This window comes from Eptesicus fuscus, chromosome 1, assembly GCF_027574615.1.
Source record: "Eptesicus fuscus isolate TK198812 chromosome 1, DD_ASM_mEF_20220401, whole genome shotgun sequence".
Taxonomy (NCBI): Eukaryota; Metazoa; Chordata; class Mammalia; order Chiroptera; family Vespertilionidae; genus Eptesicus; species Eptesicus fuscus.
The window spans coordinates 90,495,533-90,522,786 of record NC_072473.1 but is presented as its reverse complement, the minus strand read 5'-3'; the positions used below and the strand labels follow the sequence as shown (position 1 = coordinate 90,522,786).

Genomic DNA, 27,254 nt, shown 5'->3' with positions numbered 1-27,254 from the left:
ACTATGGCTGCATCACTAAAGGAAGCTTCTGCCAATCTGGAAGTTCTGGAGGCCAGTGATGAGGGTAAGTAACTCAATAAAATCTTGATAACTAGAACTAGATTTGTTTGCTATGTTTAACAACCCTAGAAAAGAAAATCAAGTCACAAGCAAACAAATTCATATCAAATTTCTAACATTAGGCTCAGTCCACATTTACTTTTTAGTCTTCTAACCTCTTCACTTTCATTTCCAATCTGATACTCAAAAGTTTGCCTGAGGCCTTGCAATCTTATTTGGGGATGGTTAATAAGTTCTACTTACTAAGGCAGGGGAAGTATTTCTGTTTAATCAGGAAAAAAATCAGAGCAGCCCATGATCAGAGAGATTCAACTGAGGTTTTACTATAGTTAGTAATCCAGATTTAACCAAGAGTAAAGGGAGGATAGAAACAAAAGATGCCACCATAGGCCTCTGTTAAATAGGATTTAATTAAAACTTTTATTGTTGCAAAACTTACTCAGATGTTTATCATTGCCTAAATTATGGTGCCAACTATGAGTGATGGGTGTTCATGAGTGACAGAAAGGGAGGCAAAAGTCACTAAACAATGATAAGCTTTATTGATACCAAAAAAAGGAAAAAGAGGAATCTAAGACATGAAATGAGATATTGAACTTAAAAACAAAACTGATTTTAACAACTCACTGAGTTGTTCTCAATTTTTGCTGCGCTTTCTTAGTAGTGTATGGTGTAGAAAGACTTGGTATGGAAGGACAGAGAGAGGGGAACCTTTTTGGGGCTTCCTGGAGGCCTGACTTCACTAATGATGTGGGGTGGAGGATACTGAGCATGGTGCATGGATCTTTGAGGAGAGAGTTTGGGTATTCATCTCTGTGTCACCATTGTTTAGTACTGGGCCTCAGAGAGAGTGATTAGACAGTCAAAATATATACCGAATGAAATAAATAAATGAATGATAGGCCCCCTCACCTAGGCAGCCCAAACACTAAACCAACTGACCTATCTTTTTGTATATGAGCTAGACATAAGCCTACAAAAGAAGATGACAATGCAATGCAGCTTGGTGAAGAATGAAGGTAAGGAAATGCTTTTTCTTTATTCCCAAGATTTTTTGTTGTTAATCCTCACCCGAGGATATCCTTCCATTGATTTTTAGAGAGTGGAAGGGAGAGGGAGAGACAGAGAGAAACATTGATATGAGAGAAACATCGATATGAGAGAGACACATTGGTTGGTTGCTTCCTGCATGTACCCCCACCAGTGCCAGGGATTGAGCTTGCAACCGAGGTACGTGCCCTTGACCTGATTCAAACCTGGGACCCTTCAGTCTGAGTGACAACGCTCTATCCACTGAGCCAAACCGACCGGGGCCCTAAGATTTTTTTTTAAAAGTCTAAACATTTGGGTACATTTTTAGTATTAGTCATTGCTAGCCAGAGAATAAGGTGGTTATTGGGAGGTTGAAGGGAAGAAAAGCTAGTTAGAAATGTTTTCTTTCCAAGCAGCAGTGCAAGAGAACAAGGTCACCATTATGTGATGCATTTTTAAAGCTAAGTTCAACTTAGATGAGCTGCCTGTGTGCATGGTGGATAAGCAAATATACAATCCAGCAGCAATGATTCCATCATTGGATTTAATGGTGTTTTCTTCTCTGGGGGGGAAACCTTACTGCCATGGGCCATTTTCTGGCATGTGACACACTGCAGGCCCTCATTGAATGAGGATGTTGAAAGCTACTGCCTGTTTGAGAATACATAGTCCTTAGGCTTGGATAGAGAAATGAATGGCTCGGTTATAGAAGTCCAGATATCTGTCAGCTCTCAGTTGTCAGCTCACTGACCACCACTGCTGTACCTTATGGGGCATAAAGTACCCAGTGTATAGGTGACCTACATAAACATTGCTGGATACAAGTGTGGGTTTTGACCCAAATCTGCTGTATAGGTCTATCTACCCTTACACTTTTAGCAAATCTTGAAACCAACCCTCACAGGACTCAGCTGCTGGCAATTTAAAGGCACCCCTTTATAAAGAAAGCTTGAAAGACCAATTTATACACTTGAATACATGGCAACTATCTCGGATTCCATTAAGGGTTCAAAAGTAACATAACATTTGGACAGTTCCCAGCTTTGTATCTCACACCCAGGGCTGGTCTCCATACATGGAGTCTGATGTGGTTCATGATGGGGAGGTCTCCTAATCCAGAGTAGGCTTAAGACTTGGCATCTTGCAGCTTGCCTTGCACTGTGCTACTTGTTAAAGGGATTTTAAAGAGGGCCTGCCTACAACCTTGATGAGGGGCAGTAGCTAAGACTTAGAACTATATCTTATTCCTTTCACATGATACCCAAAATGTAGTGTAAGTGCTTGATGTTAATAAATATTTGTGGAATAGATGAATAGACTAATTAATGTGCAGGCTAGAGAGCATTCAGATACAAATGCTTTTTTGGTGCTAACACTCAAGTTTTAGGTATGCAGAGAGAAGCGTGAAATTGAGAGAAAAGTGAATGCCTAGTGAGTTAGGCCTAAACAGAGGCTGCCCAAACACCACACAGAAGCTGGGGCCTGAGCTTCTGCACTTACCAGCAAATCAGATACTTTGTCACACCAAAAAGTTGCCAGGTCGATTCCAGGTCAGAGCACATGCCTGAGTTTCGGGCTCAATCCCCAGTAGGGAGTGTGCTGGAAGCAGCCTATCGATGTTTCTCTCTCTCCCTCTCCCTTCCTCTCTCTAAAATCAATTAAAAAACATATATATTTTTTAAAAAGAACAAACCAGCCCTGACTGGTTTGGCTCAGTGGATAGAGCATCGGCCTTTGAACTGAAAGGTACCAGGTTCGATTCCGGTCAAGGGCATGTACCTTGGTTGCGGGCACATCCCCAGTAGGAGGTGTGCAGGAGGCAGCTGATCGATGTTTCTCTCTCATCGATGTTTCTAACTCTCTATCCCTCTCCCTTCCTCTCTGTAAAAAAAATCAATAAAATGTATTTAAAAAAAGAAAAAAAGAACAAACCAAATAAATGGTGCTGTGGTCCCTGGTAGCAAGAGCCAAGATCTGCAGGGCACCTGGGATCATAGTCCTTCTTCATATCACGGAGACCCTGTTTCCTCTCTTGTCTTCCCTTCCACCATCACACTATGTATCACTTTCATTCCTAACTTCTAGGAAAGAAGAAATCTAAATTTAAAGCCTTCAAGAATTTTTTTGGCAAGAAGAAGAGAAAAGAGCCTGAAGCTATCCAGAGAAGAAGCAGCAGCAGCCTGAAACCAAGCTCGTCCAACAGCAGTATCAACAACTCTTCTCTGAATCTGGTTCAGGAAGGTCAACAACCTACATTTAGGAAATCTCTGAGGTACTGGTGTGAGGGGGTTAGAGGGGGATGAGGACAGGGTAAGGGGAAGATTGCTAGACCCAGGTCCCCCTTTGGTAGCCAATCACTGATGGGCCTTTGGTTCCAGGGACTTTTGGCCTCCATGACTGTGGAGGCTGGGTCGGTGGCCATTGTCAATGCAGCCATTTCCCAGTGCCCTTTCTCTGTGCTCATGTGTAGACTTGTCGTCTGGGCCGCACAGCTCAATGGGTTGGAGCATGGTATATGCACACCCCATTCCCCAAGAGCTCTTGGTGGAGGGCGCAGTAGATCAAGGAAACCCTGCCCTGTCATAGCTACAAGAACTTGAGAAATGGGGTCCACCACTAGAGCTGCAGGCCTCTGTTTTATAAGGTAATAATAGCCTACATTATTCAGGAAGCTTGGTCTTGTTTGCTTGCCTGGCCCTCAGACTGCAGATCTGTGATTACTGGGTGAGGGGAGCTAGATCTCAGAATGCGTGAATAAAGTATCAGTGAAGCCATCTAGCTGAGTTGGGGGTATAAGTGTGAAGTCACTGTATTAATGTAAAAATGAACAAATAAGTAAGCAAGCAAGCAAAGAACCCAAATCCATTTCTCCCTCTATCCCAGGAGACTAGGGGAAATGTTACAACTGTTCACAGAAGGGATGGGGAAAATTGTTTCTGCCCCTGCCACCCCTATTCAAAGTTTCATCTGTGATGCCCCATTTTACATATCCTATTGTGGGAAATCTGGACACCCAGTACCACCAGCTGTTCCTAGCTCAATTGGATCCCCCTCTATGGAGTTGCACTTGGGCCTGTTCTCCTGACCTTAAACTCTAGACTTATTTGAACTCCCCACAGAGCTCACCTGTGCTGCTTCTCATTCTCTTAAGGCTTCGCTTAGTGGTGATGGGACAGTTAGCAAACATGTTATACTGTCCCCTAACAGTTAGCAAATAAGGGTCCTTAAGGAGGACCTTAATGAGTGCAATGAATATGAGGAATTTCAGATAGCTTTGCTAGTGGGAGAGATGGTTTTGGACAAGGGTTTGTTTCATACCTCACAAATCATACCATTATAGACCATGGCCTTATAGCTCCAAATAAGGCTAAGACAAGCCCTGCTAAAAACAGAAGGGTGGAGTGGGGAGGGGCATTTGGGTTGACTCTATGCTGTCTCTACAGATTGGCAAGGGCTGTCTCCACTAAAATTGTATATTTTCCCTTCTTACTTGCCCCTCCCCCTCCAAAATGGTCCATTTAGTCTTCCACATTCTCCACAGGTGCATCTCTCTGAGGTGGGTGGGGAAAGGAGGGAGGGAGAGAGAGTAAGAATGAGAGGGAAAGGGAGTGCATATAAGTGCATGAGTGAGTTCATACATGAGTAAGGAACTGAGATAGGTCTTTATTTTGCAAGGAGCATAAATTAATTGAGTATAACATGGGATGTCTGAGGATCACTCCTGACCCCAGTTTCTTGCTTAATGCTATATGAATTTTACCTCAACTAAAGTCTACATATTGAAATCCAAGAGTCACTTACTTGCTTGTAAACAATTTTGGGTGAATGATTAACATGTGATTACACAGCATCTCCAGCAGTAATTGGTTCTGTTGTCACATGATGTGACTTTTTGCAGCACTTTTAACGTGTGCAAATGTTCCACAGATGCTAAGCCACACCCCAGCCTTGTGCATTTGTTAATCGCAGTGACTGGTGAATGCACACATTTACTAGGTCTATTCAGTATAAATTTAAAATTACAGTAATACATATAGAAAACTTTTCTGTGAAATTAAACTTTTTATATATTCATAATTTTAACTACACAAACATGTCTACATAAGAAAAACAGGTAAACTAATTTTTCAATTTTTAACATATGCATTTGGAAAACCTAACTTTATTATATAACAGACTTTCCGCTTTAACAGACATCCTTTTGCTTGAATTAGTCCATTATATTGAGGTTTTACTGTATTTAATTTTTATGAAATCCACTTATCTATTTTTTCTTTTGTCGCTTAAGCTTTTTGTGTCATATCTAAGACATTGCCAAATCCAGGTCATGAACATATACCCCTATGCTTTCTTCTAAGAGTTTAAGCTGTCATATTTAGGTTTTTGACCAATATTGAGTTAGTTTTTATATACAGGGTGTCCCAAAAATGTATATACATTTTGAGTGATTATAAAGTCAGTGTTTATGAACATACAGTTCATTAAAAAAAAATTAAAACTATCTATAGAAATGAATACTTTCTTTTGCCAATGCCTGTTTTCAAACGGATGACTGTTCTGGTCCAGGCACTACTGATAACGAAGCAATGGAATCTCAGACATCAGGAATCATTTTGTTCAGTATTTTTGTGTGCTCAATTCGTTGACTGTTGCCAGTTTTATACTGTAAACTGTATTTTTTATGAATCCCTATAAAAAAAAGTCTAGTGGCACTTTAGGATTAATTTTCTTTGTTCAAAACTTAATCTGGCTTTACCCATTATTTAAAATCAGTTAAACCTGAAAAAGAGTGAAAATTAAGTGAGTTATCAGCTGTTAAAATGTGTATACATTTTGGGGGGATACCCTATATATTGTGAGATAAGGGTTCAACTTTATTCTTTTGCATGTGGCTATCCAGTTGTCCTAGCACTGTTTGTTGAAAAAACTATTATTTCCCCCACTGAATGGTCTTGGCACCCTTGTTGTAAATCATTTAACCAGAGGTGAGTGAGTTTATTTCTGGATTCTCAGTTCTATTCCATTGATCTGTGTCTATTCTTAGGCCAGTGCCAAACTGTAGCTTTGTAGTCAGTTTTGACAGTGGCAAATATGAGTCCTTAAAATTTCTTCTTTTTCAAGATTGTTTTGGCTATTTTTGTTCTCTTGTATTTCATTGTGAATTTTAAGATCAGCTTGTTCATTTCTGCAAAAAAAAAAGTTTAAAGGCAGCTGGAATTTCATTTAATATCTTATGAACAACTTTCTGTGTCAGCATTTATGCATCTCCACCCTCCTTCTGTGATGTCTTCCATAGGCCATATTATAGATATACATGTGTCTTTGGTTCCTATGGCCCTTGGGCTGCTTTTACAAGACTGTTTCCTTCTTTTCTAGGGTCAGGAGAAGCATGAGCAAATCCCTGTCCCATGAAAGCATCTTCATGTTGGAGTCTGAGCCTGAAAGCCCACAACGTAAAATATACCCCTCTCCAGAGCTCCAGAGTGGCAGATCTCTGGAGGTAATACTGAACTTGAATATCAGTGCCTATTTGGATTCCTCCTCCTCCATTTCCTATTCTTACCCCACCAAAAAAGGAGGGAGGAATTTGGCCTTACTTCTCTGCTAATTCTACCCCTACAGGGCTCTTGTAAACATTGAATGAGAGAATGTACTTTAAATATATGATGTGCTTACCTAGTGCCTGGCACATAGTGTTGACTAGTGTTACCATATTCACTTCTTTTGACACACCCAAGAATTTAAGTATTATGACAGTGACATCCCACTGTTAATGTGCAAGTATTCCAACCTCCATGTTTTTTTTTCTTCCACAGAGATCTGTTTCCAGAACTCTGTCTATCACTAGTAGTGTGCATAGATCTGTTTCTGGAACTCTGCTTGGAGTTATGCCCCATTATGTGCACAGAAGTGGAATCTGGATTGGAGGATCCAAGATCACTGAGGTAATAGAGTAGAATTGTTCAAAGTATGGCATCTGAGTCAAATAGACAGACCTATACTTGAATTCTTGATCTGCTACCTATTGGCTCTGTAACCTTGGACTGATTGCTTAACCTCCATGAACCTTCCTTTCCCCATTTACAATGAGTATAATATTAATATCTACCTCAAAGAGTTGCTTGTGAGGCTTGATAAAGACTCATAGAGGTTTAAGAAATTGCTCAGGATCTCCCAGTTAGTAAGTGATAGACCTGGAAATTGACCCAGTTGTGTTGACTTAAAAACCCGTGGTCTTTCCATTAGCACAGTCTCTAAGATGCTCAACTTCTTTGTACCTGCTTCAAGAGGGAGAAGGTTACACATTTAGTCTTCACAAAATGCAACATGTGAGTTCAATCCCCAGTCAGGGTACATAGAATAATCAACTAATGAATACATAAATAAGTGGAACAACAAATTCATGTCTCTCCCTCCCTCCATCTCTGGGAAGGCCACACAGGGAAGAGACCCTTCTCCACTGGAGAGCTGATTATTCTGTATTTGGCAAAAGGTTACTTTGGTTTATTTTTTATTTTTTATTGATTGATTGATTTGGGAGAGGGATGGAGGGAGAGACAGAAAGAAAAGGCTATTGGTGTGTGAGCTAAGGCTATTGATCTTCCGTTTGAATAGGTACTAAAAGTGAAAACAGGGAGGTAGAAGATTCTTTCTTTGGCATGTTTTTTAACTTTTGGTTCTTAGTCCTTTAACCATTAAGCAACAAGAAAACACCCAAATTTTGAGGAAAGTACCCAAGTTTTAACTTTTTTCCTTTTATACTCCTCCTTAACAGATTCCACCACTGCGCGCACGCCAGCCCAACATCAACCCATCCCTTACACGATCTGACACAATCTCTAAGGACTTTGAAGAAATCTCTGCTGATGATGAGTCACCTAAGACCCCACGAAAGAAGGCTTTTCCACCGATGTTGACAATGAAGAAGGTTAGCCCCATCCTAAGTGGCAGGTTGTATGGGGTAGTGGTAGGTGGAGCACAAGTCAGAGGCATAGTTTCTTCTTGAGTTTAATTTTCTCCTGCTGTAGCTCAATACTAGGAAGATTTGGGGGAAAAGAGAGGCCATTCTTGGTGTTTTATTTACATGGTGTTTTACATTTTCTATCCAATTCTAAAAGCCAAATAATTAGTCTTCAATTTATAAGCAATAGAAGGCAGTATCTGAACAAAAAATAGTTTCCAGATGTTTTCAGTTATTTCGGGAAGGAAACAATGGAGATTTTGATGGAAGTAAAGCCTCTACAGATTTAAATGCCAAAATCTTAAGGTTAGGGCATTATTTGAGAGACACATACCCATATGAAAAAAATCATTTGACATATGAGAGGTCATGCATGTGTATTTCATATATCTAAGTTTGTCAACCAAATAATATTCATCAACAATTGGAATATGAATAGATTGTGCCCATATCAACATTTTAATTCTCAAACTAATACATAGTTAATTTAATTGTTTGTTATTGAACTTGAGAGGACTTTTAAAGTGAAGTAGAATTTTGAACAATTAACATTGGGAACTAAAAAGTCAACAGAAAGGTAATTTATAATGAAGATAATTTGTCAGTCAGCAAAAAACTATGTTTTGATGTTAAAAGATTCTATATAGAGACGTAGCCTTCAGTTAGATATGTCAACCAAACAAAACAAAATACCAATTAGGTTAGGACCAAATGTAAAGCACAGGCTGGTGATAGGGGCATGGATGCTCACTGATTTATGGATTTAGACTATGATTATAAGTTTTTTTTCTGCAGAATACCACAAAATCAGATGACTTGGGACATTCAGTCTGAATCAGTGGAAGGATTGAATTAGATAATTTTTATTGAAGTAAAATTCACATAACATAATTTTTCATATTAAAGTTGTATGATCCTTTGGCTTTAAGTATATTCACAACATTGTGCAACTATCACCACTATCTAGTTCCAAAATAGTTTGTTTCCCCCAAAAGGAAGCACCATACCTATTAAGCAGTCACTCATCATTCTTCCCTCCTCTCTGGATTTGTCAATTCTACATACTTCATATAAATGTAATCATACAGTATGTGGTCTTTTGTGTCTGGCCTGTTTCACTTAGCATAATGTTTTAAGGTTCATCTATATTATAGCACACTAGAGGCCCGGTGCACAAAATTCATGCATGAGGTGGGTCCCTCAGCCCAGCTTGCACCCTCTCATAATCCGGAACCCCTCAGGGGATGTCCGACTGCTGGTGTTTAGGACCGATCCTGCAGGGATCTCTGCAATATCGGGCCTAAACTGGCAGTCAGACATCCCTCTCACCATTTGGGACTGCTGGCTCCTAACTGCTCACCTGCCTGCCTGCCTGCCTGATCGCCCCTAACCCCTCTGCCTGCCTGCCTTATCACCTCTAACTGCTCGCCTGCCTGCCTGATTGTCCCTAACCACTCTGCCTGCCTGCCTGCCTGCCTGATCACCCCTAACTGCCTCTGCCTCGGCCCCTGCTACTGTGGCTTCATCTGGAAGGATGTCCAGAAGGTCATTCGGCTGTCAGGTCTAATTAGCATATTACACTTTTATTATTATAGATATCAATACTTAAGTCCTTTTTATGTCTGGGTAATATTCCATTGTATGGATGTACCATGTTTTGTTTAGCTATTCATCTATATCTGCATACTGGTTATTGTAAATATTGCTGCTGTGAACATTCATGTATACGTTTTTGTTTAAACACCTGTTTTTAATTATTTTGAGTATATACCTCAGAGTGAAATTGATGGGTCATATGGTAAGTCTATGTTCAACTTTTTGAGGAGCCATTAAACTGTTTTCCCTAGCAGCTACCCCACCTTACATTCCCACCAGCTATGTATGAGGGTTCCAATATATCCACATTCTGGCCAACTCTTTTTATTTCCTTTTCTAAAAAAAAAAAAAATAGTCATTCTACTGGGTGTGAAGTGGTATCTCATTGTGGTTTTGATTTACATTTCTCTAGTGACTAATAACGTTAAATGTTTTTTGATGTGCTTATTGACCATTTGTATATCTTCTTTAGAGAAATGCCTATTCAAGTTCTTTACCCATTTTTAAATTTTGTTGTTGTTGTTGAGTTGTAAGAGTTCTTTATATATTCTGGATAGTAGACCCTTACCAGATATATAATTTGCAAGTATTTCCTCCTATTCTGTGAGTTGTCTTTAAACTCTATTCAAGAGAACAAAATTGGTCAAAATTTTAAACATTTTGATAAGGTTTATTACTTTTTTTTCCTTTTGGTACTTATGCTTTTGTGTCATATCTAAGAAACCATTGCCAAATCTAATCATGAAGGTTTACCTGTATGTTTTCTTCTAAGAGTTTTAGCTCTTATATTTAGGTCTCTAATCCATTTTGAGTTATTTATATATGGTGTGAGATATGGTCTACATAACTTCATTCTTTTGCATATGACTGTCCAGTTATCCCAGCACCATTTGTTGAACAGTCTATTCTTCCTTCCATTTAATGGTCTTGGCACCCTTGGTGCAAATCAATAGATGAATGGGTTTATTTCTGGACTCTCAGTTCTGTTCCATTCCTTATGCTAGTACTACGCTGTTCTAATTACTGTAGCTTTGTAGTAAGTTTTAAAATTTATTTTATTTTTAATTTAAAATTTTTATTGATGAGAGAGATGGGGCGAGAGAGAGAGAGAGAGAGAGAGAGAGAGAGAGAGAGAGAGAGAGAGAGATTTGTTGTTCCACTTATTTATGCATTCATTGGTTGATTCTTGTATGTGCCCTAACTGGGGATCAAACCCATAACCTTGTATTAGGATAATGCTCTATCTAACTGAGCTATCTGGCCAGGGCCAGGTGTATTGTTGACTGAACTATATTATTTTACTGGGTCTAGAAACATGACAGAGGGAGGAAAATACTAAAATGTGTTTTATTTTTCCAAAGAGCAGCCTTACTCCAATTAACAACAAAGGAGTGTCCAGCACCCCTATTAACCAATGCTACAGACCCCTTCCCCTGGCCTAAGGCCTAATCCTGGTTCCTCCCCCAGAAAGATTCTAGGTTAGTAGGCGCCAGGCCTGGCATATCTCACAGATGTTGAGGTAAAAGGACCTTATTTAACTCCAGCTGTTAACCAGAAGTTGTCTGTGCCAACCTCCCTCGAAAACACAGGAGAAAGAATGAAAACATTTGACATTGGGTACATAGAGGGTGCATTGGTTCTCAGCATGCAAGGAGGGAGGAGAGGTGGGGAAGAAAAAGTAGAGAAAGGAATCCCATTTTCTTCTCTCAGTTTTCTTTCAGAAACCTGCCAAAAAGGATTCAGTTTGCTTTTCCTGAATATCTCATAAAATCCTATGGTTGGCTCCTGTGGTAACTTTTCTAGGTTTCTCCTAACCAATATGGCTAAGGGAAAAGGTAGGGCCTTAGAAAGAGCCCTACTTCCCAAAGGGATTTCAGATATTTCTGGTTCCTGTTTTAAGGGAACTGTCGGTTAATCACCTGGCCTTCAAAGGGGCTTCTGCTAACACAAATATCTGTAGATTCTTAGGAATGAGAGGTGTTCTGGGGTGTATTTTTGAGGTGTGAAAAATGCTATGTCAGGAATCCCAGAGGATACTTTTTTGAAGCCCCTACAGAGGAACTCAACTGTGAGCTCCGGGATCAGATAGTTCGCAGAGGTGGAAGCCAGCCATAATGAGGACAAGGTGACATGCTCCATATCCACACCATTGGGGGTGGGAGCACTCAGTTCCTCAGGATGCTCCCATTAGTCTTGTATCCATGAACAGTAATATAAGTAAAGGTAGTGTGTTGTTTATGTAAACTTAGCTTACAGGCAAGCCCTCTTCCAACCTGATTTTCTTCCCTCCACGGAGCCCTCTTATAAAGAAATACCAGAATGCTGATGGGTTTTACTGACACAGATTGTGCCTTCATCCCAATCAGCCCCTCCTGTTAATAAAACAGGGGCACAGGACAAGAGAACATGCACACCCTGTCACCTTGTAAACTCCATTAAGTGGTTGGACTCCTGTCCCAAGGGCAAAGGGGAGCCACGGAATACTTTCTAAGCAGAGGAGCAACCTGAACTTCTAGTTTCTTGTTTTCACCTGCCAGGGAACAATCAGAAATTGTTCCCCTTGCCACTAATGAGCCTATTGACCTGAAGTGACAATATTACCGTAGCAAAAAGGGACAGTTGTTCATGAAGGATTTCTGCTTTAGGAATTCTTCAGCCAGAAGGATGTCCAACTTTGGAGACCAGTGATAGCGTGCAGAGTTGACTCGTTTCTTTTCTTCCACTTTCTTCAGAGCTCCTTTGAGCCCTCATCTATACCCATGCGTGCACAGTCCTTGACAACATTTGCCACGCTCACCTCTCCCAGCAGCCCCCAGCTATCCGTTAGTTTCAGCACCCCAGCTACCACCCAGGGCTGTTTGGATTCTTCAGCTGCTCGACACAAGATGGCTTTAAACCCCCGAAAACAAAAGAAGTACCTTCAAGCGACTGTAAGTCCTTCAAGAGGCCTGGGGATAAACTCCTATGTGATTAAGGATGAGTTCCAAACTTTGCAAACTGCACCTAGGGAAGTGGTATGATTTGGAGGATCCATAGTCTAAATTGGGGTGGTAAAGTCAAGGGCACTGTCCCAGGATTGACACCCCCAGAGAGGTGACCAAACTTAAATCTAGTGATCGGGATGTCCTAAGCACGTGGAACTTACATAAAAGAGACTAAAGAAAAGAGAAACAGTAACCTAAATTCCTAGAAACTGCTTGTTGTATGAGCTTCGGGAATTCACTCAACCCTCTTTGTAGAGGATATTCAACCATAGCCCAAAATTAGGATTCTTTTAATTATTAATCAAGTAAGACCTGTGTGTTACAAATTGCAGCACTGTTCCACTTATTTAGGACAACTCCAAGCATTCAAAACTCAGCTATTAAGCTAAACCCCCAAAGATCTCTCAGTATCACATTGATGTCACAAATTACTGTTTTATGACTTTCAAGCAGGTAGAGCTACACTTAGTGAGCCAATTCTGTTAAAAACATGGCCACAGATCAGATTCAGAGATCTGATAGCAAGGAAAAGTAACAGTTGATAGCAGAGAGGGGTCATTTAATACAGGGATCAAGAACCTTGCCCACCTTTTCAAGTCCCTCACAGACCACACTGTATCATAATCCAATGTTCATTATTTGCCCGAGTCATTAAGAAAAGTTAAACTATGTTCCCTGATCTCTGTTTAGGAAGGTAGGGAAGTAATGTCTTTGGGAAAGATTTTTACTAAAAGCTAAGAATTAAAATATGCTAATGTTTATAAGGATGTGTCAGTTAGCTGGAAGATTTGGTCAAACACCTAATTTCTCAGTGACTGTGGGCTATAAGTAAAGGGCTGTAAATCAAAGCTGAAAGAGTCTAAGTGATTTCATAGTTTTAGTATTTTACAGGAAGGAAATTAAGGTCAAACACCTTATTGGTGGCAGATCTAAGGCCAGAACCTAGTCTTCTGACTTCCAATCCAGTACTCTTTTCACCCCATCATGTTGCTCCTTGATTAGATATCTCAATTTAGCTTTAGAAAAAGAACAAATACATCTTTAAAGAACAGTAAGCAGGGTAGCAGGTCCCCCTGGGCCTCTGGTGGACCTGAGAGAATTTCCTTGGTTCAGTGTCAAGCAGAGGATGACCAATTTCTATGCACTAAACCCTGTATATGCATTATCATCTTGACACTTCACAAACCTGGGAGATGGGGAATGTTGGTTAAGGGAAACTTAGTGTGACCCTTCTGACTTCCTTCTGCATCGCCTAATTGAGGAAAGACCTGGGTATCACTCTTTAAAAAGGCTGGAACATCTACTTCTTCCTTGTGACTTTCTACCTGATACTCAAATGAATATAAAGGGGTACAGGATCATATATGACACAGAAGCTGCTTCCACTTGCTCCCTGCTTTAGAATTTCTTAGGTCTTCAAGTCCCATAGGAGGTTTCCCTTATCTCTAATTTATAGATGTGGACACAGAGATTTAGATAATAACTTGCCCAGGGATCTACAGAGAGCAAATGATGGAGCAGAGATTTGAACCCAGGTCTCTCTGACCACATTTACTCAGAAGTAATTTTGAGCTGCGCTTGAATAGGCATGTCAGATGGGAACATAAAGAGTTGTATTTTTGTCTTTAGATGCATGTCATAAAGGCTTACGTTAAGCAAATCCTGACACTGTTCAATACAGTGCTACTCTGACATGTCTACAGCTGCACTGTAACTATATGAAAACATTGTTTATTCTAAACCAATTTTAACCCCTTCAGTATAAATGCTGAGTCCTTCATCTTTTCCTCTCTTCCTTCCCAACAAAACCCTGATCCTCTTTCTTCTTTTGAGCTGGAAAGACATAATTCATGTTCTTACTAAATTCCCTGGGGATGAAAAAGCCAAACAGGATTTGAATTTGGCTCCCAGGTGTGATGAAGCAAATTTAATAATTCCAGTGTTGCCAAGAATATGATTGTTGTCAGGCACAACACCCCATTTTCAGATTTATTGCCTAGCAGTGTGTTGCAGTGGTTTCTGGGGTTTTAGAAAGTTCTCTGTAGCATATCTCTCAGAGATAAGAAGCTTCAAATGTAGGTGAACCACTTCCAATAGGTAAAATGATCACCAGGTGATGAATGCCATTGGAAATAATTTTCATTATTAATGGTATTGTTGTGTTCCCATCAGAGCCATTTGGATATCAGAGATGTCTTTCCTGATTCCTCCCCCCCACTTTGGCAACCATGCAGGGAAGGGTGAGGACTTTAGTCTGATTCAAGCTCTTTCTTCTCTCTTTTAGATGAAGCCAAAGCAGGAGGAGCCAAGCCTTCCACTGGTTTCTGAAGAGAAAACCAAACCAAAAGCAGTTATCCAAAAGAAGCTCAAAGACAGTGCAGGTTGGCACACTTCACCCTCACCCAGAAGCATGTACTATGAGCTTAATTGCACAGTGCTATGTGATGGGAGTTACCCAGGCCAGCTGTCCGTGGTCCTCAGAGAGCTTTCAATTTAAGATGCATACTAATGTGGTCCAGGTTTCTCCATCTAAACTGCTTAATTAATACAATTGCCACTTGCAGGGGATTTAGGTAAAGGCTCATATTGATCCCTCTTTTGTCTAAATGAATTTACAACCAGAGGTGTTTTGTGTTTGTGAGTTTCTTCAATCCTCTCTAACTCTACTATACATGATGAGTTCCTTAGTGAGCCCAGATATTTGACAGCGGCCAATAATTTCCCTTCAGCATTCCCCCTCAGCAACAGAACCAGATAATAATTACAGAATTGTCTCCAAACTAGTTTTTTTAAAAAATATATTTTTATTGATTTTAGAGAGGCAAGGAGAGGGAGAGAGATATAGAAACATCAATAATGAGAGAGAATCATTGATTGACTGCCTTCTGCACTCCTCACACTGGGAATCGAACCCGCAACCCAGGCATGTGCCCTGACTGGGAATTGAATTACGACTTCCTGGTTTATAGGTTGATGCTCAACCACTGAGCTATGTCAGCCAGGCCCAAAACTAGTGTTTTAAAGTTGCTGTTCTCTTCCTGTAGAGCAGTGGTTCCCAATGTGGGGCATATCCCCCACAGGGGGCAATTCGATTTTTAAGGGGGCAATTTGATTTTTAAGAGGGGAAATTTGAGAATGAGTTATTAACAGTGAACATTTTCATTTCTTATGGTTCTATGGACCTCATATACAGTATATAAATATATTGACATATTTATGCATTTCAGTTCTCTATTGTATGTTTTGAAACTTTATTTGCTATTTTTTCATATTACTTCGTATTATTATTATTTTTAAAAATTTTTTAGTGATTTCTTCCTCAGTACTTCAACTGTTCTTTCGTTCTTTTATTTTTCTCTTTCATGGATGCCATGTTCTTTGGAAGCTTGTTTAGACCAAGTTAATGGCCTTATAGGCTTCCTCCACATGAATAGGAGTTCACTTTTTGAATAATAAAAATTATATGTCACGGGGAAGGGCATCAGAATTTTAGAGATGCTTAGGTGGGGCATGGCCAAAAAAAATTTGGGAACCACTGCTGTAGAGAGAAAAGGTCTTGCATTAACAGTGAGACCAGTTCCCATATCCATGGGCTAAGAGGGCTAGGGCAGCTGCAGACAGATGTCCTTTATAGCTGACACGCATCAAGTCCCATAATAATACCATGGGAGTGAAAATATCTGTGTGTGTGTATATGTGGATTTTGGCTCCAGCTGATGGCAACCTAATTTCAAGCAATACTTGATAAAACAAAGTCTCAGTTCCATAAATTAAGTCAAACAATTATTTCATATTTTTCCACAAATGAGTTCAAAGATAGGATATTCCTAAACAATTTTTTCATGAAAACTAACAAAATTGTTCTGCAGAGAGAAATAGAAAGAAATGAGTAATTCCTTTTTACTTTCTTTTTATTGTATTTTTCATATTTACTTTTAATATTTGTCCTTTTATGAACAGAGGACAGAACTGATTCAGTGTCCATGGGGGCAGATACTGATTGGATTTTCACACAATGGGAATAGTTTGGAGTGCATCCAGCTATGCTCAGTGCTGTATGCTGGATATGAAGCCACCAGGTGGAGCTAGGGATGCAGTGTGTGATGGGGGAGGGAAGGCAGTGAGGGCCCTCCCACCTGGGCATCAAGCTGAGTTCCTTAGTAAAAAATATAGCGAGGAGCTCAGCTGGTGTAGTTCAGTGGTTAAGCATTGACCCAGGAACCAAGAGGTCACAGGTTCGATTCCCAGTCAGTGCACATGCCCGGATTGCAGGCTCAATCTCCAGTAGGGGGCGTGCAGGAGGCAGCAGATGGATGATGTTTCTCATCTCTTTGATGTTTCTATCTCTCTATCCCTCTCTCTCTAAAAATCAATAAAAACATATTTTAAAAAAATAGAGGAGAGATCTGTACAACTGTTACCTTGTGCTTGACCTGAAGCCTATGGACTAATGCAATTAAGGCTTGCAAGAATTTCTTTGCATGTATATTACATCAGATTAATTTAATACAAGACAGTAGCCCTGACTCGTGTGGCTCAGTTGGTGGAGTGTTGTTCCATCCATTGAAAGGTCCTGGGTTCCATTCCCAGTTAGGACACATGCTTAGGTTGGAAGGTTGGAGGTTTGATCTCCGGCCCTGGTCAGGAGACAACCAATCAATGTCTCTTTATCACATCTCTCTCTCTCTCTCTCTCTCTCTCTCTCTCTCTCTCTCTCTCTCTCTCAACAACAACAACAACAAAAATCAATGAAAATGTCCTCAGGTGAGGATTTACAAACAAAAACCAAGAGAGTAGGAAACAGAAGAAAAAGGAGCTATAATTTTACCTCCAGATAACCCCTGCTCACACCTTTCTAAAAAAAAATAAAGCATTACCTGCATATTATATGAAAATTAAGTAGAATTAAGTAGAAAATACAAATACTAATTAGGAAGTAAAATTTCCCCTTGCCCTGCCTCAGTTGGTTTCCTAAAAGATAATTATTGCTGCAGGTTCAAAAATTGTCTTTTGATGTGTCTCACTCCTAATGGTGGGCAAGACTATTGATATAATGGTAATGAGCCAACCTTAGAATCAGTTCATAAAACTGGGATTTTTACTTCACTTTTAGTGACCAGTTGCTCTAGCTTCTGAATAGCTACTTCTTCATGCTAGAAAATTCAATACCAAATAGGTACCCATTAGGCCAAGGCAAATTGTTCTTATTTTAGGAAGTCAAAAGCACACATATTTTTCCTTTTCTTATTTCTATCTGGTACAGGTCCCTCAAGTCAGGAACAGAGCATCAAAACTGAGATTTATATGACAACAGACCAGGCTGCAAATGCAGATGCTGCTGAGAGTCAGGGCTGCTCATGGCCAGCAGCATATGGAAAACGACATGGAAAAAAAGAATCAAGTGTTTCAGAAAAGAATGAGTGTGGATCCATAGGATGGAGCTTTATACAACCTAGTCGAGGGCTTGACTTAGGTAATAGAGCTGGGTACCCATCTGCCGACAAAATTGACAGGGATAGCCCTTTCTGCCACTTTTCCTTGGAGACACAAGTCATGAAGCAGCCCAGAGCTCCACAAGTAGAAAACACTACTCCTCAGGAGTTGCTTTCAGATGAAAATGACACGAGAAGGAGAATGGCTGGTTTAGATGTTAAAACCAGAAAAGCATCAATATCATATATCAGACCTAATGACATGAAAGAGTCCATGGATAGTGGCCCATCACAATACCTTGAAGATGGGGTTTCTGGAACTAAGAAGTCAGAAGCCATAACTTCTCTTTCATCAATGGTGGAAAACCCTTCTACAAGCCAAGAAGATACCATGTTCTCAGTGGCAGGGGAGGCTCAGGTGCATATGGATCCCTCTCATATTCAGTCAGAAGAGGAAGAAGCTTCCAGCTTTGATTCAAAAAGTGACCAATTTGAAATGAAGTCAGCTCAGGATATCTCAACTATCTGCAAGGAAACGCCTTCTGGAAATGTCATCCAGGCCTTTCCAGCAAGTGTTTTGGATATGGCAAGTGCTTTGACAGAGGGAGGAATTTCTGTAGAGAGGATGCCTCCCAGAAGCCTTTCCCAATCTTTGGGGAAGCCGGAAGCTGAAGGAGTCTCCTTAGATTCAGACAGTATTTCAGAGCTGGAAAGTGGTTCTGATCAACAGCTGACTCCTGGATACGTTTTTCAGTCTTCGAGGAAGCCCAAAGATGAAGAATTACTCTCAGATTCAGAGAGTGCTTCTTCAGAGAAGGGCAGTGGTTCTGAACAGGAGCTGGATCACGAATATTCGTTCCAGTCTGTGATGAAGTCCAAAGGTGATCAAGAAGCCTTCCCAGATTCAAAAAGTTTTGTTGGGAACTTGTGCAGTTCTCATGAGCAGCTGGCTGCCAGATGTGCTTCCCAGGCTTTGGAGGAGCCTGAAGACAAAGTGCCCACAGAATCAAATAGTAATTCTGCAAAACACAGTAATCCTAATGATTGGAGCAGTTCTGAGGAAGATATGCCTCCCAGACATCCTTCCCCGGTGTTGGGGGCGCCCACAGCCCAACAGGAAATCTCGGTTTCAAAGAATACACTTGAGGAGGAGTTGGTTGTATCTATGGAGCAGACTCCTCCCAGACACCTTCCTCAGCCCTCTGTGAAGCCATCTGTTGAGCAGCAACTCTCCTCAGGTTCAGCGAGTGCTTTTTCAGAATGGGTGTCAACACCTCCCATGAACTTTTTCCATCCCTGGCTGAGCCCTAAATCTGAGGAACAAGCCTCTGAAGGTCAAGCAAGTATTGCTCCTGAGTGGGGCATTTTTATGGAGCCACTACCTCCCAGAATGCATTCAAGGCGCCTGATGAAGCATAAAATTGAGCAACCAATCTCCTCAGGCCCAGAAATTGAAGGGATCACTTCTACGGAGCTGAAGCCTTCAAGAAATAATTCTCAGACCCCAGTGAAACCAATAGCTGAACAAGAAATCTCTGCAGGTCCAGAGAGCACAGCTGTTAAGGGGAGCATTTCTATGGAGCCTCCTTCTCCTAACGTTTTAGCCCAGCCCATGATGAACCCAAAAGTTGAACAAAATATGTTCTTAGGTTCAGAGGGTGCTGATAAGGTCATTTTAGTGGAGCCAACACTCCCTGAATGCTCAACAAATCCTCAAGACGAGCATGTCTTCTCAGAGAACACTGCTAGTAATAAGGACATGTTTGTGGAACCCCTGCCTCCAAACTACCCTGGCCAGCCATTGGTGAAGCTTACCTTCCAGCCTCAGACTATTCCCAGTGACCCAGGGAGTGCTTCCACAGAATGGAGCGATCCTGTGGAGCTGATGCCTCCCAGACATACAATGGACTCCTGGGTGAGCACCAGCTTTGAACAACAACCCTCTGCAAGTCCAGAGAGCACTGCTGTGGAGTGGGGAAATCCTACAGAGCCACTACCTCCCAAAATGCCTTCTCAGTCCCTAAGGAGACCAGTTGCTGAGCAAGAAGTCTTCTCAGGTTCAATGAGTGCTCCTGAAGAATGGAGTGGTCTTGTGCAGCTGAAGCCTCCTCAATACACTTTGCAGCCCTGGGTGAGCCCTAAATTTGAGCAACAAACCTATGCAGGTCCAGAGAGCACCATGACTGAGAGGAGCATTTCTATGGAGCCTCTGCCTCCCAGAAAGCCTTCACAGCATTGGATGAAATCAGTAGTCAAACAACCAATCTCTGCAGGTCCAAAGAGTGTTGCCATTGAGAGGGACATTTCTACAGAGCTACTGCCTCCCAGACATTGGTCCATTGTGAGACATAAAATCCAGAAAATGATGCCAACTTCTGAGAATGCTGCTGTTGGGTGCATTTCTGAGAGGCCACTGCCTATCGAATATCCCATCCACTTCTCAAAGCCTAACATTCATGAAATATCCTTACATCCAGAGAACACTGCTGTTGAAGGAGGTATGTCTAAGAAATCACTACATCTCAAGTGTCCTTCTCAGTCATTTGTAAAATTTATGGCACAGCATGTCTTTTCAGAGAGCCCTAATATGGAGGAGCAGGTTTATGTGGATCCTCTGTCTTCTAATCAACCTTCCAAATATTTGTTGAAACCTGCAGTTGAGCACCAAGTTTTCTCAGGTTGTGAGAGTGCTGATATTGAGGGAGGCATTTCTTCAAAGCTGCTGCCTACAAAACACCCTTTACAGTCCTCGGGGAGGCCTGAAGACCCACAAGGAGTTTTCTCATATTCAGAAAATGCTCCTGTTAAGTGCAGCTATCCTCAAGAGCAGCTGCTTCCTGGATACCTTTCCCAGGCATGGAGGAAGTTTAAGTATGAGCAAGAAGTAACCTCAGTTTCTGAGAGCTCTCTTAAAGAATGGAAGAGTTCTGAAGAGCAGCTGCCTTCCAAATGCCCTATTCAAGCTGAGGACGGGGCTGAATTCCAGCCACAGATTTCCTCAACAGGCTCAGTGAGTGTACCTGTAGAGAGGAGCAGTGCTGAGAATCGTCTGCCTCCCAGACACCCTTTCCAGGCTTTTGCAGACCCTCAATATAAGCAACAAGTTTATTCAAGTTCCATGAGTGCTGCTGCCAAGGGAACCATTTTTGAGAGCAATCCTAGCAGCTGGACCCTCCCAAGAGGTCCAGCTTCTCCAAGCAAAACTAGGGGACACAGCCAAGACTCTGAAGACCTCTTCAAGGACATCTCAACTCCTGCTACCAAACCTGTGAGGTTCACCCTTGCTCCTGCCTGGCCACCATCCACTTCTGGGGACACTTACTCTAAGGAGGATGTTCTTGAGAGTAGTGATCAAAATAACGACTATTCAAATTTATCCACCAGTGAGGCTGATGTTGAAAACGTCTTTGGAGTTCGACTGAAAAGGATCCCTTCCTCACAGAAGTACAAGAGTAAGGAACAAAACAATTCTACCAAGCTTCCTTCACTCTCCTTGGGCCCAGTTTCATCTTACACAGGTAGAGAACCACAAATCAGAAGTGCTTCCCAGGGGCTCCTGGGCATCGCCAAGAACCTTACCACAACATCTGACGTTGCAGAGAAGCAAAAGAGCAAGCCCAAATCTGACAGCATGCCCAAGAAGAAACCTGATTACAAGATCCCAGGTGAGATTATCTTTCCAGATGGCACTTAGGTACCAAGTGGAGGGAAGAACTGTAAATCAAAGTCTTGAATGGGAAGAAATCTGTTCTAGCCTTGCCTGCTGAGTTTTTCCTTTGATAGGGCTGGTTTGTTGATTTGGGGGCAGGATAGTGCCCCATTCTAGATTAAGGGATTCTCTAATGGACACATGACCATCTTCCCATTCCCTCTCTCCCACCCTCTGTACACCTTACATTTGAATGAAATGTTATGATTTTCTCAAAAACACTTTTACATGTATTATGCTACCCTCAACACCATGTGGATTTTTAAAGACAGATCATTAATAGAGCACTATGTTTAGACTCTCAGCTTGAAATCTTAATTTACTGTAAGTGGTTGTACTTCCAGAGCTTCTTCCCTCACCTGAAATGTCTAAGAATCCAGAACTAGGTGATCTTTTGAGCACTAATCTCTCACAAAGTCTTTGCATCTTCAGACTCACCATCACATAGTCTAGGTATATGCCTATAACCACACCCATGTACCTACACACTTGCATGAGGAACTATGAAGTAACAAATACTGTAAGCATTTCCTTGGAGTTAGAGGAATGGCATTAATGGCTAATGGCCCGAACCTCTAGCCTCCTAAGAATTTTTCTAGGCCACCTGGCAACCATTGTCCTATCATGATTTAGAGATAGGAAGAGGGATGGACAAGGAAGGGAAAGGTACCAGTAAGAGAATAGTATGTAAACTTCGAAGTACAGCTTCTTATCTACCCAAAGAACTCCTACCTTACTAGGTTGTGGGAGGGTACAAAAGAAGGGGGCTCTTCTCTATGTGATATCTATTTATTTTCACTGGGCAATTCACAAGGATCCCACTGGGACATTATTATGGGTAGGCCCCAGCCTTGCTTCAGTTCTAACTTCTTTATTTCCCTTCTCAGGAAAGGCTCCTGGTAAACACTCAGGTTATGCCACCTCAGAGCCATCTTGGATAACCATGGTCAAACAGAAGCAGAAGAATTCCACGACCCAGGTTCCTACGAAAGAGCTGAAAACCAATAATAGAGCTGGAGCAAAGGCTGGCACTAAAGTGCCTAGATATGAGGTAGGACCTGGAGCAGCCCACAAAACACTCCCAAAGGTTGCATTGGGAACTTTGCCAGACATGCAGCTTCCCACTTCTTTGGTTGCATTAATCAAGACAGGAGGACTCTTCAAAGGAAAAGACTTGCTTTGTACTCAAACAAATTTGCCCTGCTTAGTGCTCTTAAAGAGTGTATGAAAGTAATGCATGTGAAAAGATTCTACAAATCAAATCGTGTCCTAAATATTCTAAAGCAGATTCCATGAAAGGATTTTTTTATGACGGGGGTGAAAGTTTTTTATGACTGGGGTGAAAGTTGAAGAACTATCCTTACAGATATTTTACACACACACACACACACACACACACACACACACATTAATTTAAATCAGTATGGAGAGGTTCATTTGAAAAGCTTAAACTGTACAATTTTGAAAAGACCTATAGTTATATTGTTTTCTAATGCAAGGACTGCAAGTCAGATGTCAACAAGTTTTGCTCAATAGAAATCCTATAGAACTCACTTCAGTTAATTGATAACACTTGATTATAACCACCACATTCTGCTAGCTTGCTGTTAAGTGCTAGGGAAAAGGTTGTTCTCAAGATAAATAATTCTCATGTCAACCTGTTTACACTATTTGTATGATTATACAACCTTTTTTCCAGATCTTAAAAGTGGTAAACTTGAACCAGCTTAGGTTTTGTGAACCTAAATTCTGAACCAAGGGGGCTCTCACTGCTATTTCTTTCCTTATCTTTTTCTATCTTTATCACTCCATATCTTTTCATTTTATTAATTTTGGCCTCATAATACCCAGGACAGGGCTTATACCTTGTGATCATCTGAATAAGTAATTTGCTGTTTTCATGTTAGGCCTTACAAGCTTCCTGTTTTCATTTTTGTATTAAAGGGAGCTGACCTTGCAAAACAAAGCCAACAAAGAGAGATTTCCATTTCCAATGTCAATAGACAGCAGAAGACGGCACAGATAAAGCTACTTGACTATACCAAAGCAGGTAAAAACACACACATAACACCCCCCCCAAACATCCCTGGCAGAATGCTGTGAAACTCTTGCAATTTCAAGCTCTGACAATATATATCTTCCCACCCCCAACTCCAAATCAGCTTCATTGAGTCTCTCATGGCTCTTCTATTAGATACAGATATTGACTTGATTTAGGAAAATCCAATCATTATTGCTGTTATAAGTCCAGTGTGTAACTTTCAGAGTAGCTTCCATTTTTTTTTACCCTACTGAGGAAATTGTGTAGGTACAAAATTATGATCGTGTACTAAAATGTTCCTGAGGCTAGTATTCAAGAGAAAAGAACCAAGTTACTTTTCAGTTCATAGCAAAGCAGTGTGTTCTCACCTTCTCTGTTTACAATGAAACTATTAAGAATGACCCACTATAAAGACCCAATGGTATTGAATTGTTTTTTAAAACTTTTTAAAAGGCTTGTTTTAGCCCCTCTATATTCTAAGCAGAGGTATAAGAGGTGGGGAAATGTTGAAAGTGGAAAAAAAAGTTATGCTGGAATAGAATAGAGTGTAATTTCATCAGCAGAGTTATATGCCAGAGGGTTGTTTGTTTGTTTTTTCAGCAGGAGCAGGGGCCCGGGACAATGGATTTATATTGAATCATCTTTGTCCTTTCCCTTAGTCCCTTTCATGAAGAATTAAACTAGGAATTTGGTAACCCATTGTCTGGCCATAAAATAGTAGCACCTGACCTGCTCATAGTTATTAATAATCTCATGGGCACTATACTCCTGCCAAGTGGTTCTCAACTGACTGTTTTAGAATCACCTGGTAAGCTTTTTAAAAAATTACAGATGTTCCTGGCTCCATTTCTAGACATCCTAATTCAGTTAGTTTAGGAAATGACATAAGCTTTGGTATTTTTATTTATTTATTTTTAAAGAATAGTTTATTGATTTTTAGAGAGAGAGAAACATCAACTTGAGAATGCAGCATCAATCAGCTGCCTCCTGCATGCCCCTACCAGGGATTGAGCCAGCAACCTAAGCATGTGCCCTGACCAGGAATTGAACTGGCAACCCTTTGGTGCACTGAACGATGCCCAATCAACTGAACCACACTGGCCAGGGCTGGGCCTTTGTATATTTAAAAAGCTCTAGGAAATTCTAATGTGTAGCCAGGGTTGAGAACCACTGATTGAGTCTAAGCCACTAAGTTAATCAACCATAAAACAGGATGAGGAAAGGAGTAGAATTGGGGAATAGGGAGGTAAGTCTGCTTGGTTAGAGTAGTTGGTACAGTGTTATTTAGCATAGACTTTTACCAGGTGGAGCTACTTTGTCATCATTTATATTACACAACATCATGGATTAGCGAAAGAAGAATAATACTAGAAATTTAAAAAACTGAAGATACCATATAATATGATTTCTCTCTGATCTCAATTCAAAAGTATAAGCCAATCCAGTAATAACCACCCAAACATTGGCAGTTACAGCTGTAAGAATTTTCTCTCAGACCTTCCCTTGTCCACATCCCTGTGCCATAGCCATATTGATTTTACCCTTTTGCCATACCACCCATGGCATTGTCCATGCATTAAGTTTTAGAAAACAGAATAAACATGAAAGAAGGAAAATTTTATTGTATTCTTTAAACATAGCTCAGTACCTCTGGGTCTTCTTACTGCTTGTGTATTATTTGCTGTGGTTCCAGTAGGATATGAAAATGAGAAGATAATTCAAGTGCCTGCCATGAGAAAAGAAACCAGACAATCTTCAGCTCACCCAGCCATGTTCCAAGAGCCAGCTGAGCCAATCTGGTTCTCCATGGCCAAGAAGAAAGCCAAAGCATGGAGCCAAATAACAGAAACCATGCAATTTTAAAAAGCTCCTGGGTGGAGCATCAGCATTTCGAATGATAATTGCCAAGAGCTTTATTAATGCTATGCACTGAATTATTTAGAAATGTAACAATTTTCTGATAAGCAAAAAAGCCTTATAACGGGAATTAAAACTAATAATTAGGTGAGTGAAACAAATGCCACAAATGCCTAACGTTTAGTACAGTCACTGCCAGCATCTGAAAACCCAGCATTTCCTCTATAAAAACTATGTAAGATGTTTGCAGTACTATCGAATTTTGAAATCTTTAACGTTGGACAATGTGCTTTAGAAGGGCAAAAGTAAAAACATTTTGTTGGAGCAACTAAGATAGGGGTCATTTCCCTTGATCAAATAAATTAATTCTAGTGGAAATGTCCAGATGATTTGGCCCAAGGATTGGCTTTTAGATTTATGAGCCTAGTTAAGTGCTTTAGTTTTTGGTTGCTGCTCCAAGCTTTGCAAAAGCCCCTAGAAAAGGTGGTGGAAGTGAAAATCCTGGTCTCCAAGAAAAATTTTGCACAGCCCGTCCCTCAGTCAGCCCAGTGCCCTTTAAAACACCTTCTTTGTATACCTGGGAAATCCCAATGCCTGCAATTTATTCAGAGCTCTCTCTTTACACATTCACCATATCAGTCTGTCATAGGTCTGGCAGCAGTGAGCACCTCCCTGTGAGGCAGAATATTGCTTGGAGGTTATGCTCCTCTGGATGGTTAGTTCATCAGTCTTTGACTGCTTTCCCCAACGCCACTGTGACCCTCTCTAGTTGCTCAGAAGTGTACTAGATATCATACATATCCTGTTTTTATTGTTGTTAATCCTCACCCAAGGATATTTTCCACTGATTTTTTTTAGAGAGAGTGAAAGGGGTGGGGGAGAGAGAGAGACATCAGTGGTTGCCTCCCGCATATGCCCCTAGCAGACCAGGGATGGAGCCTGCAACCGAGGTACATGCCCTTGACAAGAATCTAATCTGAGACCCTTCAGTCCGCAGGCAGACACTCTATCCACTGAGTCAAACTGGCCAGGGCCATATCCTGCTTTATAAGCACTGAAGACCCTGTTGAAATTCAAAATTCTGTAGATGCCAAAACATATACTTTTAGCCAAAAAGCCTTCCATGAAGGAAGTCTGGGGCCAGTTGAGAGATGCCTTACCCCCTGGCTCCAGATTTAAGGTGGAGACCTCTGCATAGCCTACTTTCTTTTCCCTTTCCCTCAGAAAACTCTGTTTCACAAGATTTTAGCCCAAAGCAAGACTGCCATAGAACAGTTAACTTTCTGGTAACTGGAAACCTTGAGTGATTAAATCAGCCTCTTCCTGCCCTCTTTCCTAAAGACACACACCTCAAAAGTTTGACAGCCCTCACCTCCCCAGTGAGCCACTCACCCTTCCCTTCTACTCCATTCCCCAAATATACCAAATACTAAGGGAGAGCTCCATTTGGATGCCTGCACAGTATCTAGCTCATTTTCTTAGGAGACCCAGAAGTGTCTTAGTATAACTTTCGCCGTGTCTGCCTCTACCACCTTGGGGCTACTTTGCTTAAACAGAAATGCAGGGATAGATATAACTGCAC

The 27,254-nt window shown here is 41.0% G+C and overlaps 1 protein-coding gene across 1 annotated transcript; it reads left to right on the top strand.

Moving 5' to 3' along the window:
• Positions 1–25,678, top strand: KIAA1210 (KIAA1210 ortholog). The gene is made up of 12 exons (XM_054719450.1): positions 1–64; positions 3,178–3,364; positions 6,469–6,592; positions 6,909–7,037; positions 7,868–8,020; positions 12,382–12,579; positions 14,918–15,014; positions 17,897–18,787; positions 18,899–21,730; positions 22,662–22,825; positions 23,719–23,824; positions 25,509–25,678. Exons 1-12 carry the CDS (start codon positions 4–6, stop codon positions 25,676–25,678), a joined length of 5,112 nt encoding a protein of 1,703 aa, XP_054575425.1. The 5' UTR covers positions 1–3.
• The last annotated feature ends 1,576 nt before the right edge of the window (positions 25,679–27,254 follow it).